Raw genomic sequence first — 16,146 nt, 5'->3', positions numbered from 1 at the left:
GAAAGTGAGATATGTTGTGAGGGGGAAAGTTAGATATGTTGTGAGAGGGAAAGTGAGATATGTTGTGAGAGGGAAAGTGAGATATGTTGTGAGAGGAAAAGTGAGATATGTTGTGAGAGGGAAAGTGAGATGTGAGAGGGAAAGTGAGATATGTTGTGTTGTGAAATTGAGATATGTTGTGAGGGAAAGTGAGATATGTTGTGAAATTGAGATATGTTGTGAGGGAAAGTGAGATATATTGTGAGAGGGAAAGTGAGATATGTTGTGAAATTGAGATATGTTGTGAGGGAAAGTGAGATATGTTGTGAAATTGAGATATGTTGTGAGGGAAAGTGAGATATGTTGTGAGAGGGAAAGTGAGATGTTGTGAAATTGAGATATGTTGTGAGGGAAAGTGAGATATGTTGTGAGAGGGAAAGTGAGATGTGAGAGGGAAAGTGAGATATGTCGTGAAAGTGAGATATGTTGTGAGAGGGAAAGTGAGATATGTTGTGAAAGTGAGATATGTTGTGAGATGTTGTGAGAGGGAAAGTGAGATGTGAAATTGAGATATGTTGTGAGGGAAAGTGAGATATGTTGTGAGAGGGAAAGTGAGATGTGAGAGGAAAAGTGAGATATGTTGTGAGAGGGAAAGCGTTTTTGAGCAAGACTTACCAACACCTTATTTGCAAACAAAAAAACTTTAAATTCATCTCATAATGTGAGTCGGTATTCCCGTGTTCGACCACCAGGTCAAGATAGTGCTAAGAGCAACGAGTGGAGTGGAAGCATTTCTATATTTCTAGCGGCATCATATATATATATATATATATATATATATATATATATATATATATATATATATATAGAAATATTTATTTTGTTTTTGGATGTTAATTTCCTTGTGAGTCAAGCGAGTGTCTGAGGATCCGGCCTACCCTGTAGGGCGCTCACCTGCCCTGCCGGACGTAGAACGAAACCTCACCCCAGGCACGGAATATTCAGCTTTACATGAATATAGAACAGTTTGCGACGCTATATGATTAATAACCACATATTTTTCTCCCCTCTCTCCCGTTTCGAATGTGTTTTTTTTATTTTTTGTTAAATTTATGGATTTGTCGTTGATGTACGGAGGGGGAGAGAGAGAGATGTTTTCCGAGGAGCAGCCAGCGTCGGAGCTCAGTTTGACGTAAGCCGTTGTGGAGTGAGGGTGTGTTCGCGCCAGCTCTCAAGTTGTGTGACTTGCTTGTGGATATTATTTCCCGCCGGCCCCCCCCTCCCAGCCCGCCCCCCCTCCTCCTCCCCCCCACACACACGACCCCCCCCCGCGTCCTCGCCATGAGTGAGCGGTTCAAAGTCTCCTCCGTCGGGGATGGCGGTCCACAGACGAATTACGGGTCGATAGACAACGATGAATTTGATGGTAAGGTGTCGACACCCACCTCGCCCGGTGGTGGTGGTGTGGTTGGGGATTGTGGTGGAGATGATGATGGAGACAGCCTGGTTGGTGGTGGTGGTGGTGGTGGAGCTGCTGCTGGCGACCAGGAAACAGCAGCGTCACTTAGCTTCAGCTTAGCCAACGGTAACTAACATTTCTCTCTCTCTCTCTCTCTCTCTCTCTCTCTCTCTCTCTCTCTCTCTCTCTCTCTCTCTCTCTCTCTCTCTCTACTAACAGCATGCTTGTCCCTAGTAGTGGCTTAAGGGGTGTGGGCCCCGACTCTCTTGCCCCCACGCTGAGCGTAGCGTCTTCCTATATCACCTGTGTGTGTCTCGTGTGTGTGTGTGTGTGTGTGTGTGTTAGTTTCCTGCATGCACGTCCCATCTTCTTTGCATGGTTAGGGGGGTAGTGGCACGGGTCTTCCCCCTCCTCCTCCCCCCTATACAATAGCCCCCCCTCCCTCCTCTACACCCCCTACACAAGACATGGCTGCTAATACAATGCTTTCCATCGTTGAAATTACCTCCCCCGCTCTCTCTCTCTCTCTCTCTCTCTCTCTCTCTCTCTCTCTCTCTCTCTCTCTCTCTCTCTCTCCCCGTGACTCACTGGTTCTCCGCTCTAGCGGGGTCTGGGGAGACTCTTAGCTCCCCACACCCCCACCCACACACACACTCTCCCCTCCCCCCCCCCCTCTCCTCCCCAGCCCACACGGAATTAAACTTGTGCACAGCACGGGGTAGGGGGAGGGGGGGGGGGGGCGGGGGCGTTCACCTCTTGACCTCCCGTGATATTGATGTAACCAACCCTCCTTCCTTCTTCTTTCCTCCCCGGCGAGTGAAGGAAGTGTAACGAAAGTGAGGGAGGAGGGGGAGGTTTTCTTTCAGAAAATGGGGGAGGTGGTTGACACATATCCATGACTCCTTCCTTCCCTCCCCCGCTGCCAGGTGCATGACGGGCGGCCCATCAACCAACCCGCAACACGGTTTCCTGGGCCCAGCCTGCCTCGTGGTGGTGTTACATGATCTTGAGGGTTGCCTGCCTCACGGACAGCGAGAGTGAAGGCGCTCTGTGTTAGCTACAACCGGGAGGCGTGTAGGAAAGGTTGTGCACACGGACGAACGAGAGCGTTGTAGTTGTGGGGAAAAATGTGAGTAGGTGCAAGTGAGAGGGTTGTAGTTGTGGGAAAATATGTGCAAGTGAGAGGGTTGTATTTGTGGGAAAATATGTGCAAGTGAGAGGGTTGTAGTTGTGGGAAAATATGTGCAAGTGAGGGTTGTAGTTGTGGGAAAATATGTGCAAGTGAGAGGGTTGTATTTGTGGGTAAGTGCAAGTGAGAGGGTTGTAGTTTTGGGAAAATGTGTGGGAAAATGTGTGAGAGGGTTGTCGTTGTGGGAAAATATGTGCAAGTGAGAGGGTTGTTGTGGGAAAATATGTACAAGTGCGAGAGTTGTAGTTGTGGGAGAATGTGGGTAGGTGCAAGTGAGAGGGTTGTAGTTGTGGGAAAATATGTGTAAGTGCAAGTGAGAGGGTTGTCGTTGTGGGAAAATATGTGCAAGTGAGAGGGTTGTCGTTGTGGGAAAATATGTACAAGTGCGAGAGTTGTAGTTGTGGGAGAATGTGGGTAGGTGCAAGTGAGAGGTTGTAGTTATGGGAAGATGTAAGTACAAGGGAGAGGGTTGTAGCAGTGGGAAAATTTATGTAGGTACAAGCGAGAGGGTTGTAATAATGGGAGTGTGTAGGTTCAAGCGGGAGGGTTGTAGTTATGGGAGTTTGTATGTAGGTACAAGTGAGAGGGTTGTAGTTATGGGGGAATATGTGTAGGTACAATCGAGGGGGTTGTAGTTGTGGGAAAATATATAGGTACAAGCGAGAGGGTTGTAGTTGCGGGAGAATATGTGTAGGTACAATCGAGGGGGTTGTAGTTGTGGTAAAATATATAGGTACAAGCGAGAGGGTTGTAGATATAGATAGTTTCAATTCAGTGTTGACTTTTGTGTCTAAATCTTCAAGTTGTGTTCTTATCTATGTTTGTGGGAGATTTAGGTTGTGTCGTCCATCCGTGGTTGTAGATGGTTGGTTGTAGCGCATCTCCCCCACTTCAGGGAGGGAGGGTGCCTGCTTGGTCGTGGTGGGGGGGGGGGGGGACACACAGGAAAGGCTTGTCAGAATTTACGAGTGGTCAATTTTATTTATTTTTTTTTCAGACGGGAGTTTAAAAAAAAGTTTTAGAGATTTAGTAGAAAATGGGATTTGGTCGCATTACTAACGTGCTTCGTGTGTGTGTGTGTGTGTGCAGATATGTAGATTTTGAGACTAATACATGAGGATTGCGGGCTAAGAGGGGAGAATATATATATATATATATATATATATATATATATATATATATATATATATATATATATATATATATATATATATATATATATGACGGTTTTTTACAGTAAAATCTTTTAGGGTAATATTGTGTTAGAGGTAAGGAGAAGAGGGTGTGGTTTTTAAGGGATAACTCATGTGTTATATTGGGGGAGGGGAGAAGAGGGTTGTAGTAATAATGGAAATGGGGATGTTGTAATAGGGGTATTAGGGTTGTAGTTATAACAGGAGGATGAAAGGATGTACGGGGTATAGTGTTGTACTTTATATAGTACGTGGGTGGGGGGGGGGAGGTGGGTGTATGGGGCTGTAATTTTGTATGTGGTTGGGTCGCTCGAGGTCGAAGAAAATGGGGTGTGGCCAAGACCAATGTGGTGGGAGGGACAGTCCCCTCGCCTGGCCTCCATGTTGGCTCTCTCTCTCTCTCTCTCTCTCTCTCTCTCTCTCTCTCTCTTTCTCTCCTGCTGATTCGACTCTTGTCAGACACACACACACACACACACCCGTTTTCTGCTTCCTGCTTGTGCTGCTAACCTGCCTGCTGACTCTCCCTCTTCCTGACTTCACCTATCAGTCAGTAACTGACAACCCGTTTTCGTTGCTGACGCCGTCTCCACCTCCCCCCCCCCCCCCACCTTTCCCTCTCCCCTCCCCTCCCCTTTTACATTCAAGCACTCAACCCACCTCCTGACTTCAGCAAACTCCTGCTAACTTCTCCCCCCCCCCTCCTCCTCCCTCCCCCTCCCCCCATGCTAACTTTACCGCCCTGACTCTCCTTAGTTGACAACACACGCCCTCTGCTCGTTTTCTTCCTTCCTCTCTTTTTCGCTGCTGACGTGTCTCTCCTAACGAAAACGTGAGGAGAGCCACGGTATGAATTAAGTGAAGTAATCCATATAGAGTTGATAGAATTACATTAATTATTTATATATATGTCAGATGCATGTAATTAAAGACCTCTTTAATTAGGATGTTGTGACCAGTTGTGATTTTGTTTCGGTTGTACATCATTAAAAACATTATATATATATATATATATATATATATATATATATATATATATATATATATATATATATGTGTGTTGGAAAGGGTCAAAATTTAGCGCGTGATTAAGTGTATATTCCTATGAGTCCACGGGGAAATGAAACACGATAAGTTGCCAAGTGCACTTTCGTGTAATAATCACATCATTATCATGGGAGATGTTTACCAAATGGCGTCCTAGCTACGTCTCTTCGTTGTATATCAAGTGACTGTTATATTTCTCTCTTGTGTCTCCCCTGATGATGTGATTATGACACGAAAGTGCACTTGGCAACTTATCCTGTTTCATTTTCCCCCGTGGACTCATAGGAATATATATATATATATATATATATATATATATATATATATATATATATATATATATATATATATATATATATATTATATACATATATATATATATTATTCAATTTTCTAGTTGAGTCTAGTTCAAAATAACCTCTTTATCAAAGTTTTGATTTCTTTTTCCATAGGTAATGAAAGTAATTAAGATGTATGAATTGTATAAACTTTCGAGGGTTGTATAAACGCTCGAGTTATATAAACGCTTCGGGGTTGTATAAACGCTCCAGGGTTGTATAAACGCTCCAGGGTTGTATAAACGCTCCAGGGTTGTATAAACGCTCCGGGGTGTATAAACGCTCCAGGGTTGTATAAACGCTCCGGGGTGTATAAACGCTCCAGGGTTGTATAAACGCTCCAGGGTTGTATAAACGCTCCAGGGTTGTATAAACGCTCCAGGGTTGTATAAACGCTCCAATGTTGTATAAACGCTCGGGGGTTGTATAAAGGGTCCGGGGTTAAATAAGCGCACCAGGGTTGTATAAACGCTCCGGGGTTGTATAAACGCTCGGGGGTTGTATAAACGCTCGGGGGTTGTATAAACGCTCGAGGGTTGTATAAACGGTTGGGGGTTGTATAAACGGTCGGGGGTTGTATAAACGCTCCAGGGTTGTAGAAACGCTCCAGGGTTGTATAAACGCTCCAGGGTTGTATAAACGCTCCAATGTTGTATAAACGCTCGGGGGTTGTATAAAGGGTCCGGGGTTAAATAAGCGCACCAGGGTTGTATAAACGAACCGGGGTTGTTTAAACGGTCCGGGGTTGTATAAACGCTCGGGGGAAGTTATTAAAACTTTTGACGTGGGCTTCTTTGGCTCTTCTCTTTCTTGGGAATTACTTTGGCCACAAAAGAAAAGTTGTGGCTCGTGGATTAATTACCTTGTGGACGGGGTAGTTCTGACGTGTAGTTTAATTACCTTTAGCTACGTGTGGTAATTACCTTTAGCTACGTGTAGTATTTACCTTTAGCTACGTGTGGTAATTACCTTTAGCTACATGTAGTAATTACCTTTAGCTACATGTAGTGATTACCTTTAGCTACATGTAGTAATTACCTTTAGCTACATGTAGTAATTACCTTTAGCTACATGTAGTAATTACCTTCAGCTACATGTAGTGATTACCTTTAGCTACATGTAGTGATTACCTTTAGCTACATGTAGTAATTACCTTTAGCTACGTGTGGTAATTACCTTTAGCTACATGTAGTAATTACCTTTAGCTACATGTAGTTTTGAATTATAGATTAATTAGCTGGTATGTAGGTCGTTTTTTTTATGTAAGGTTTAATTACCTTAGCTTTGGGCAGTGTAGACTTAGTGGGTTAATTACATTAATTATGGGCATTGTTGTCTTACAGCTTAATTACCTTAACTATGGGTAGTATTGACTTACGGGTTAATTACATTAACTATAGGCACTTGACTTACAGCTTAATTACCTTAACTATGGGTAGTATTGACTTACAGGTTAATTACCTTAACTATGGGTAGTATTGACTTACAGCTTAATTACCTTAACTATGGGTAGTATTGACTTACAGCTTAATTACCTTAACTATGGGTAGTATTGACTTACAGCTTAATTACCTTAACTATGGGCACTTGACTTACAGCTTAATTACCTTAACTATGGGTAGTATTGACTTACAGGTTAATTACCTTAACTATGGGTAGTATTGACTTACAGGTTAATTACCTTAACTATGGGTAGTATTGACTTACAGCTTAATTACCTTAACTATGGGTAGTATTGACTTACAGCTTAATTACCTTAACTATGGGTAGTATTGACTTACAGCTTAATTACCTTTACTATGGGCACTTGACTTACAGCTTAATTACCTTTACTATGGGCACTTGACTTACAGCTTAATTACCTTAACTATGGGTAGTATTGACTTACGGGTTAATTACCTTTACTATGGGCACTTGACTTACAGCTTAATTACCTTAACTATGGGTGGTATTGACTTACGGGTTAATTACCTTTACTATGGGCACTTGACTTACAGCTTAATTACCTTAACTATGGATAGTATTGACTTACAGCTTAATTACCTTAACTATGGGTAGTATTGACTTACGGGTTAATTACCTTAACCATGGAGTGTAGACTTACGAGTTAATTACCGTAGTTATGGGCAATTATATCCTCAAGCTGTTAAAACTGGACAGCTATTATTATTTTTGGTCTAACAATCGTTGAAGGGCGTCTGTAAGGGGGGGGGGAAGGTTGTTGTTAACAACAACAACAACAACAACCCTCTCCCTGGGTTATTAAGAATATATATATATATATATATATATATATATATATATATATATATATATATATATATATATATATATTATCCCTGGGATAGGGGAGAAAGAATACTTCCCAAGTATTCCCTGCGTGTCGTAGAAGGCGACTAAAAGGGGAGGGAGCTGAGGGGGGCTGGAAATCCTCCCCTCTTATTATTTTTTTTTAATTTTCCAAAAGAAGGAATAGAGAAGGGGGCCAGGTGAGGATATTCCCTTAAAGGCCCAGTTCTCTGTTCTTAACGCTACCTCGCTAATGCGGGAAATGGCGAATAGTTTGAAAGAAAGATATATATATATATATATATATATATATATATATATATATATATATATATAACGAATATCTTTGTTATGATAACATTTAACATCATCTCCACGAGAGGTGGATGTTAAAGATGTTAACATAAGAGACGTATCAACTTTGGGGAGAATTTGTATTTGTTTACGAGAACACAATCTCTCTCTCTCTCTCTCTCTCTCTATCTCTCCCTCTCTCTCTCTTCCTCTCTCTCTCTCTCTCTCTCTCTCTCTCTCTCTCTCTCTCTCTCTCTCTCTCTCTCTCACGCTGTGTGGACCTGTTGATCCACTAAGCTTTCTGTGTGGACCTGTTGATCCACTAAGCTTTCTGTGTGGGCCTGTTGATCCACTAAGCTTTCTGTGTGGACCTGTTGATCCACTAAGCTTTCTGTGTGGATCTGTTGATCCACTAAGCTTTCTATGTGGACCTGTTGATCCACTAAGCTTTCTGTGTGGACCTGTTGATCCACTAAGCTTTCTGTGTGGATCTGTTGATCCACTAAGCTTTCTATGTGGACCTGTTGATCCACTAAGCTTTCTATGTGGACCTGTTGATCCACTAAGCTTTCTGTGTGGACCTGTTGATCCACTAAGCTTTCTGTGTGGACCTGTTGATCCACTAAGCTTTCTGTGTGGACCTGTTGATCCACTAAGCTTTCTATGTGGACCCGTTGATCCACCAAGCTTTTTGTGTGGACCTGTTGATCCACTAAGCTTTCTGTGTGGACCTGTTGATCCACTAAGCTTTCTGTGTGGATCAGTTGATCCACTAAGCTTTCTGTGTGGATCAGTTGATCCACTAAGCTTTCTGTGTGGATCAGTTGATCCACTAAGCTTTTTGCTGTTGTCAAATGTATATATATATATTTTTTTTTTTTTTTTTTTTTTTTTATACTATTCGCTATTTCCCGCGATAGCGAGGTAGCGTTAAGAACAGAGGACTGGGCCTCTGAGGGAATATCCTCACCTGGACCTCTTCTCTGTTCCTTCTTTTGGAAAAAAAAAAAAAAAAAAAAAAAAAAAAAAAAAAAACGAGAGGGGAGGATTTCCAGCCCCCCGCTCCCTTCCCTTTTAGTCGCCTTCTACGACACGCAGGGAATACGTGGGAAGTATTCTTTCTCCCCTATCCCCAGGGAATATATATATATATATATATATATATATATATATATATATATATATATATATATATATATATATATATATATATATAATTAATCATCAAATTAATGTAATTAAGAATTATAGATCGCCATGTTGGTCTATCAATAACCACATTATAGACAAGGTAATTAGCCAAATTGATGACGTGTGAGCCATTGATGTACCTCGATAGATGTTCGGTTGATGTTGGCTTCGTGATGAAGTAGACTGTTGATGTAGACTGACTCTTGTGTGTATGTATTGATGATGATGTTGGCTTCGTGATGAAGTAGACTGTTGATGTAGACTGACTCTTGTGTGTATATATTGATGATGATGTTGGCTTCGTGATGAAGTAGACTGTTGATGTAGACTGACTCTTGTGTGTATGTATTGATGATGATGTTGGCTTCATGATGAAGTAGACTGTTGATGTAGACTGACTCTTGTGTGTATGTATTGATGATGATGTTGGCTTCATGATGAAGTAGACTGTTGATGTAGACTGACTCTTGTGTGTATATATTGATGATGATGTTGGCTTCGTGATGAAGTAGACTGTTGATGTAGACTCTGTGTGTATATATTGATGATGATGTTGGCTTCATGATGAAGTAGACTGTTGATGTAGACTGACTCTGTGTGTATATATTGATGATGATGTTGGCTTCATGATGAAGTAGACTGTTGATGTAGACTCTTGTGTGTATGTATTGATGATGATGTTGGCTTCGTGATGAAGTAGACTGTTGATGTAGACTGACTCTTGTGTGTATGTATTGATGATGATGTTGGCTTCGTGATGAAGTAGACTGTTGATGTAGACTCTGTGTGTATGTATTGATGATGATGTTGGCTTCGTGATGAAGTAGACTGTTGATGTAGACTGACTCTGTGTGTATATATTGATGATGATGTTGGCTTCGTGATGAAGTAGACTGTTGATGTAGACTGACTCTGTGTGTATATATTGATGATGATGTTGGCTTCGTGATGAAGTAGACTGTTGATGTAGACTGACTCTGTGTGTATATATTGATGATGATGTTGGCTTCGTGATGAAGTAGACTGTTGATGTAGACTCTCTGTGTGTATATATTGATGATGATGTTGGCTTCGTGATGAAGTAGACTGTTGATGTAGACTGACTCTTGTGTGTATGTATTGATGATGATGTTGGCTTCGTGATGAAGTAGACTGTTGATGTAGACTGACTCTTGTGTGTATGTATTGATGATGATGTTGGCTTCGTGATGAAGTAGACTGTTGATGTAGACTCTGTGTGCATGTATTGATGATGTTCGATGTTGATGGTCAATATTAATTTGTCAGCTCAGGGATGTTTCATGTTATGTACACACAAAGGGTCTGGCTCAGCTTATCTGTCGTCCGTCAGCTTAGTCTGTGTCTGTCTGTACTAAGCTTTCTCGTGTAAAAGCTGCATGGTCGATGTGGCTAACCCCACAGCAGCAGTGCGGCAGCTTTGAAGAAAATGGGACGTGGGTTGGTCAGGTTCAACATCTCTGAAGAACATGGGACGTGGGTTGGTCAGGTTCACCAGCCCTGTAGAACATGGGACGTGGGTTGGTCAGGTTCTACAGCCCTGTAGAACATGGGACGTGGGTTGGTCAGGTTCACCAGCCCTGTAGAACATGGGACGTGGGTTGGTCAGGTTCAGCAGCTCTGAAGAACATGGGACGTGGGTTGGTCGGGTTCACCAGCCCTGTAGAACATGGGACGTGGGTTGGTCAGGTTCAGCAGCTCTGAAGAACATGGGACGTGGGTTGGTCGTGTTCAACAGCTCTGAAGAACATGGGGCGTGGGTGGGTCGGGTTGAAAGGCCGGGAATTTACATTTACCGCTTGGAATTTACACTTACAATTTACTGTATCTGTTCGTTACAGCGATACAAAGATTCAGACTTGTCTCTTTGTGTGTCTGGTACAGCGACCTCACGCGGCCGCGCGACGAAACAAGCGCCGGCCGCTCGTTACCACCGTCCGGACGATCGTTAGGGTGGTTCAAGTGGGGGGTGGGGGGAGGAAGGGGTGGAACATCCTTTGTGCACCACTTGACCACCACTTCTCCACCCTCCCCCTCCCTCCCCCCCCTCCCCACCCCCTCCCCCCACCCCCTCCCTCCCCCGTCTCTTGTTACCCCGTCCACTTGCGGGTACATCCCTTACCATATTTACCCTCCCCCCCCTCTCTCCCCCCCTCCACCTCCTCCTCCTCCTCTTCAAGCACCGCTGAGGTGTGATCCTCCTTGAACACACGACGGTACGACCCTTGTGGCACGACGGTACGACCCTTGAACACACGAGGGTACGACCCTTGAACACACGACGGTACGACCCTTGTGGCACGACGGTACGACCCTTGAACACACGACGGTACGACCCTTGAACACACGACGGTACGACCCTTGAACACACGACGGTACGACCCTTGTGGCACGACGGTACGACCCTTGAACACACGACGGTACGACCCTTGAACACACGACGATACGACCCTTGAACACACGACGGTACGATCCTTGAACACACGACGGTACGACCCTTGAACACACGACGGTACGACCCTTGAACACACGACGGTACGACCCTTGTGGCACGACGGTACGACCCTTGTGGCACGACGGTACGACCCTTGTGGCACGACGGTACGACCCTTGTGGCACGACGGTACGACCCTTGAACACACGACGGTACGACCCTTGTGGCACGACGGTACGACCCTTGAACACACGACGGTACGACCCTTGAACACACGACGGTACGACCCTTGAACACACGACGGTACGACCCTTGAACACACGACGGTACGACCCTTGAGCACACGACGGTACGACCCTTGAACACACGACGGTACGACCCTTGAACACACGACGGTACGATCCTTGAACACATGACGGTACGACCCTTGAACACACGACGGTACGACCCTTGAACACACGACGGTACGACCCTGAGAGTCGTTTGATGGTGTTTGATGGAGTCCCGATCATTGTGGTCAGGTGTTTGGGGATGTTGGAGGAAACTGTGGGAGTGTTGGAGGGACACTGGTGCGTGGTGTTGGAGAAAGGGACTGTATAGAAAATGGCTGATGGTTTTAAGTTACTGTTGATGACCACATGCTCATTTGAACTTGTTTAAGTTACAAGATAAGTTTACGTGTGTGGGGGGGGGGAAGGAGGGGGTCGCTAAAGTACGTTCCCCCATACATACGTTCCCCCATACATACGTTCCCCCATACATACGTTCCCCCATACATTCGTTCCCCCATACATACGTTCCTCATACATACGTTCCCTCATACATACGTTCCTCATACATACGTTCCCCCATAAATACGTTCCTCATACATACGTTCCCCCATACATACGTTCCCCCATAAATACGTTCCTCATACATACGTTCCCCCATACATACGTTCCCCCATACATACGTTCCCCCATACATACGTTCCCCCATACATTCGTTCCCCCATACATACGTTCCCCCATACATACGTTCCTCATACATATGTTCCCCCATACATACGTTCCCCTATACATACGTCCCCCCATACATACGTTCCCCCATACATACGTTCCCCCATACATACGTTCCTCATACATACGTTCCCCCATACATGCGTTCCTCATACATACGTTCCCCCATACATACGTTCCCCTATACATACGTTCCCCCATACATACTTTCCCCCATACATACGTTCCCCCATACATACGTTCCCCTATACATACGTTCCCCCATACATACGTTCCCCCATACATACGTTCCCCTATACGTTCCCCCATACATACGTTCCCCCATACATACGTTCCCCTATACGTTCCCCCATACATACGTTCCCCTATACGTTCCCCCATACATACGTTCCCCTATACATACGTTCCCCCCATACATATGTTCCCCCATACATACGTTCCCCCATACATACGTTCCCCCATCCGTACCCCACCCCCACGTTTGTATGAGTCGTAGATACAACACATATGTAAGACAGACGTAAGCCATAGACCCCGCGTGACGCACGCGCGGAGAATGTGGCCTTTGTGGTTCCCCACTTGATAGCACTTTCTTCACCCCCGCGTACACACACACACACACACACACACACACACACACTTCAACTCTACTTGCTACACTTGTACTTTACTGGCCTACTTATAAGTGAACATTACATTAAGTGTAAGTTATTACTAAACTAGGACAAGATGGCCTCTTCTCGTCCTCGTATAGAAAACGGAACAATTGTGTTCCCTTTTCAAAAGCGAGGTTGTTATTTTAACGCTGTTGAATGTGGTTTTAACTTGTTAATGTGACGCGGACGATGTTAAATGTGGATTTAACTCGTTGGTGTGAGGTGGACTATGTTAATTCACGAGTAATGTTAATTATTATTTAAGATTTAGATTAAGGGCGAGGGTGTGACCTTATCCTGTAAGAATACATGTGAAGGTGTGTAACCTTTACCTCTCTGGGGTGATGGGAGGCAAAAAGTGGCCTTCTCTGGGGTGATATGAACCAAAACGGGGTATTATCTGGGGTGATAGGAACCAAAACGGGGTATTATCTGGGGTGATAGGAACCAAAAGGTTCTTCTCTGGGGTGATATGAATAAAAGGGTTCTTCTCTGGGGTGATATGAACCAAAACGGCGTCTTCTCTGGGGTGATATGAATCAAAAGAGGTCTTGTCTGGGGTGATAGGAACCAAAAGGTTCTTCTCTGGGGTGATATGAATCAAAAGGGTTCTTCTCTGGGGTGATATGAACCAAAACGGCGTCTTCTCTGGGGTGATATGAACCAAAAGGTTCTTCTCTGGGGTGATATGAATCAAAAGTGGTCTTCTCTGGGGCGATAGGTGCCAAAGGAGTCTTTCTCTGGGGTGATAGGAGCGCAAAAAATAAGTGTTGGGGTTTGGTGAGGTTCTCTGTGAGGGACGGGGGTTGGGGGGGGGGGGGGGGTGGTTCGTGTTCTTGGAAACACTAGACTCAAAGGTCACATGAAACTTTGATGTGTGGGGATGATGGTCCGTTGTGGTCTGTGGTGGAGGTGGAGGGGGGGGGCGATGTGGTCTGTGGTGGAGGTGGAGGGGGGGCGATGGTCCGTTGTGGTCTGTGGTGGAGGTGGAGGGGGGGCGATGGTCCGTTGTGGTCTGTGGTGGAGATGGAGGGGGGGGGATGGTCCGTTGTGGTCTGTGGTGGAGGGTAGTGTGTGTGTGTGTGTGTGTGTGTGTGTGTGTGCGTGCGTGTGTGCGCGCACCTGAATCACCACTAGGTCGTCTGTCACACACACACACACACACACACACACACACACACACACACACATGTATAGGTATACACATAGACGTATATACATATACGTCAATGTATGAACGATCGAAGATGGAAAATCTTTCGTATATATATATATATATATATATATATATATATATATATATATATATATTATATATATATATATATATATATATATATATATATATATATATATATATATATATATATATATATATATAGAGAGAGAGAGAGAGAGAGAGAGAGAGAGAGAGAGAGATATCGGAGGACGGATACAGTGGAGACTTCAGACCTTAGAGATAGTGGAAGAGAGAGACATGGGAGACTTGAGGCGTTGAGATAGTGAAAGAGACACATGGGAGACTTCAGACGTAGAGATAGTGAAAGAGAGAGACATGGAAGACTTCAGACGTAGAGATAGTGAAAGAGAGAGACATGGGAGACTTCAGACGTAGAGAAAGTGGAAGAGAGAGACATGGGAGACTTCAGACAGTGGGAGAGAGAGACATGGGAGACTTCAGACGTAGAGATAGTGAAAGAGAGAGAGACATGGGAGACTTCAGACGTAGAGACAATGGGAGGGAGAGAGACATGGGAGACTTCAGACGTAGAGACAGTGGAAGGGAGAGAGACATGGGAGACTTCAGACAGTGGGAGAGAGAGACATGGGAGACTTCAGACGTAGAGATAGTGAAAGAGAGTGAGACATGGGAGACTTCAGACGGAGAGACAATGGGAGGGAGAGAGACATGGGAGACTTCAGACGTAGAGATAGTGAAAGAGAGAGAGACATGGGAGACTTCAGACGTAGAGACAGTGAAAGAGAGAGAGACATGGGAGACTTCAGACGTAGAGATAGTGAGAGACATGGGAAACTTCAGACGTAGAGATAGTGAAAGAGAAAGAGACATGGGAGACTTCAGACGTAGAGACAGTGAAAGAGAGAGAGACATGGGAAACTTCAGACAGTGGGAGAGAGAGAGACATGGGAGACTTCAGACATAGAGATAGTGGGAGAGAGAGAGAGACATGGGAGACTTCAGACGTAGAGACAGTGGAAGGGAGAGAGACATGGGAAACTTCAGACAGTGGGAGAGAGAGAGAGACATGGGAGACTATCAGACATAGAGATAGTGGAAGAGAGAGAGAGAGACATGGGAGACTCCGGTCGTAAGTCAGGTGTGGACGTAACTCGGGAGACCGTGTTTATATCTGCCCGTGTTACGACCCCCTCCCCCTCCCCACACACACGGCAGAGACACGGACACACAAAGTCACTTAACCAGAGAGAGAGAGAGAGAGAGAGAGAGAGAGAGAGAGAGAGAGAGAGAGAGAGAGAGAGAGAGACGCACGACGGTATTTTCCAGGGGATGTACAGCGGAGGATGTCATGGGCGCAACTCGACACGGCCTTCTTTTTTCTTTTCTATATATATATATATATACACGTGTGTGTGTTACCGGGCTCCGCCTCCACGCACCGTCGGGGAGGGGTAGGGGGGCTGCCTACCAGAGAGAGAGAGAGAGAGAGAGAGAGAGAGAGAGAGAGAGAGAGAGAGTTACATTAGAATACCTTGTGTGTGTGTGTGTGTGTGTGTGTGTGTGTGTGTGTGTGTGTGTGTGTGTGGGGTAGGGGAGCAGTCCTTGTGGTTTCTGGGATTCCCTCACCCCACTCACCCCAGTTCTCTCCCCCCTCCCCTCTCCCCTCCCCGTGGACACGGGGCGTTGAACATGGGAATATAAACCCCTTCATTGTGGCCAGGAACCCACCCTCCCCTCCCCACCTTCCCTCCCCTGCTCTCCTCCCCTCCCCTTTGTTCCTGGGGAGAGACGTGTTGTGTGGGTGGGGAGAGGAGGAATTTACTCAGGGGGAGATTGTCATTCTTGCCGACCCAATTGGGG

The 16,146-nt window shown here is 44.9% G+C and overlaps 1 protein-coding gene across 11 annotated transcripts in view; it reads left to right on the top strand.

Annotated features, from left to right (window-relative positions):
* The first annotated feature begins 1,163 nt into the window (after positions 1–1,163).
* kcc (solute carrier family 12 member kcc) overlaps positions 1,164–16,146 on the top strand; it is a 332,913-nt gene continuing 317,930 nt past the window's right edge. For 4 of the 11 annotated variants that reach the window (XM_071687999.1, XM_071687994.1, XM_071687997.1 and 1 more), the window contains exon 1: positions 1,303–1,564. In XM_071687999.1, coding sequence (XP_071544100.1) covers positions 1,321–1,564 — 244 coding nt within the window. In that variant the 5' untranslated portion in view covers positions 1,303–1,320. Of the gene's footprint in view, positions 1,565–16,146 lie in introns of all 11 variants that reach the window. The other 7 variants (XM_071688007.1, XM_071688005.1, XM_071688000.1 and 4 more) reach the window with 4 other exon arrangements.

Source organism: Panulirus ornatus, chromosome 45 (genome assembly GCF_036320965.1).
Source record: "Panulirus ornatus isolate Po-2019 chromosome 45, ASM3632096v1, whole genome shotgun sequence".
NCBI classification, from domain to species: domain Eukaryota; kingdom Metazoa; phylum Arthropoda; class Malacostraca; order Decapoda; family Palinuridae; genus Panulirus; species Panulirus ornatus.
The sequence above is the reverse complement of the archived record's forward strand: the minus strand, read 5'-3'. Positions and strand labels throughout refer to the sequence as shown.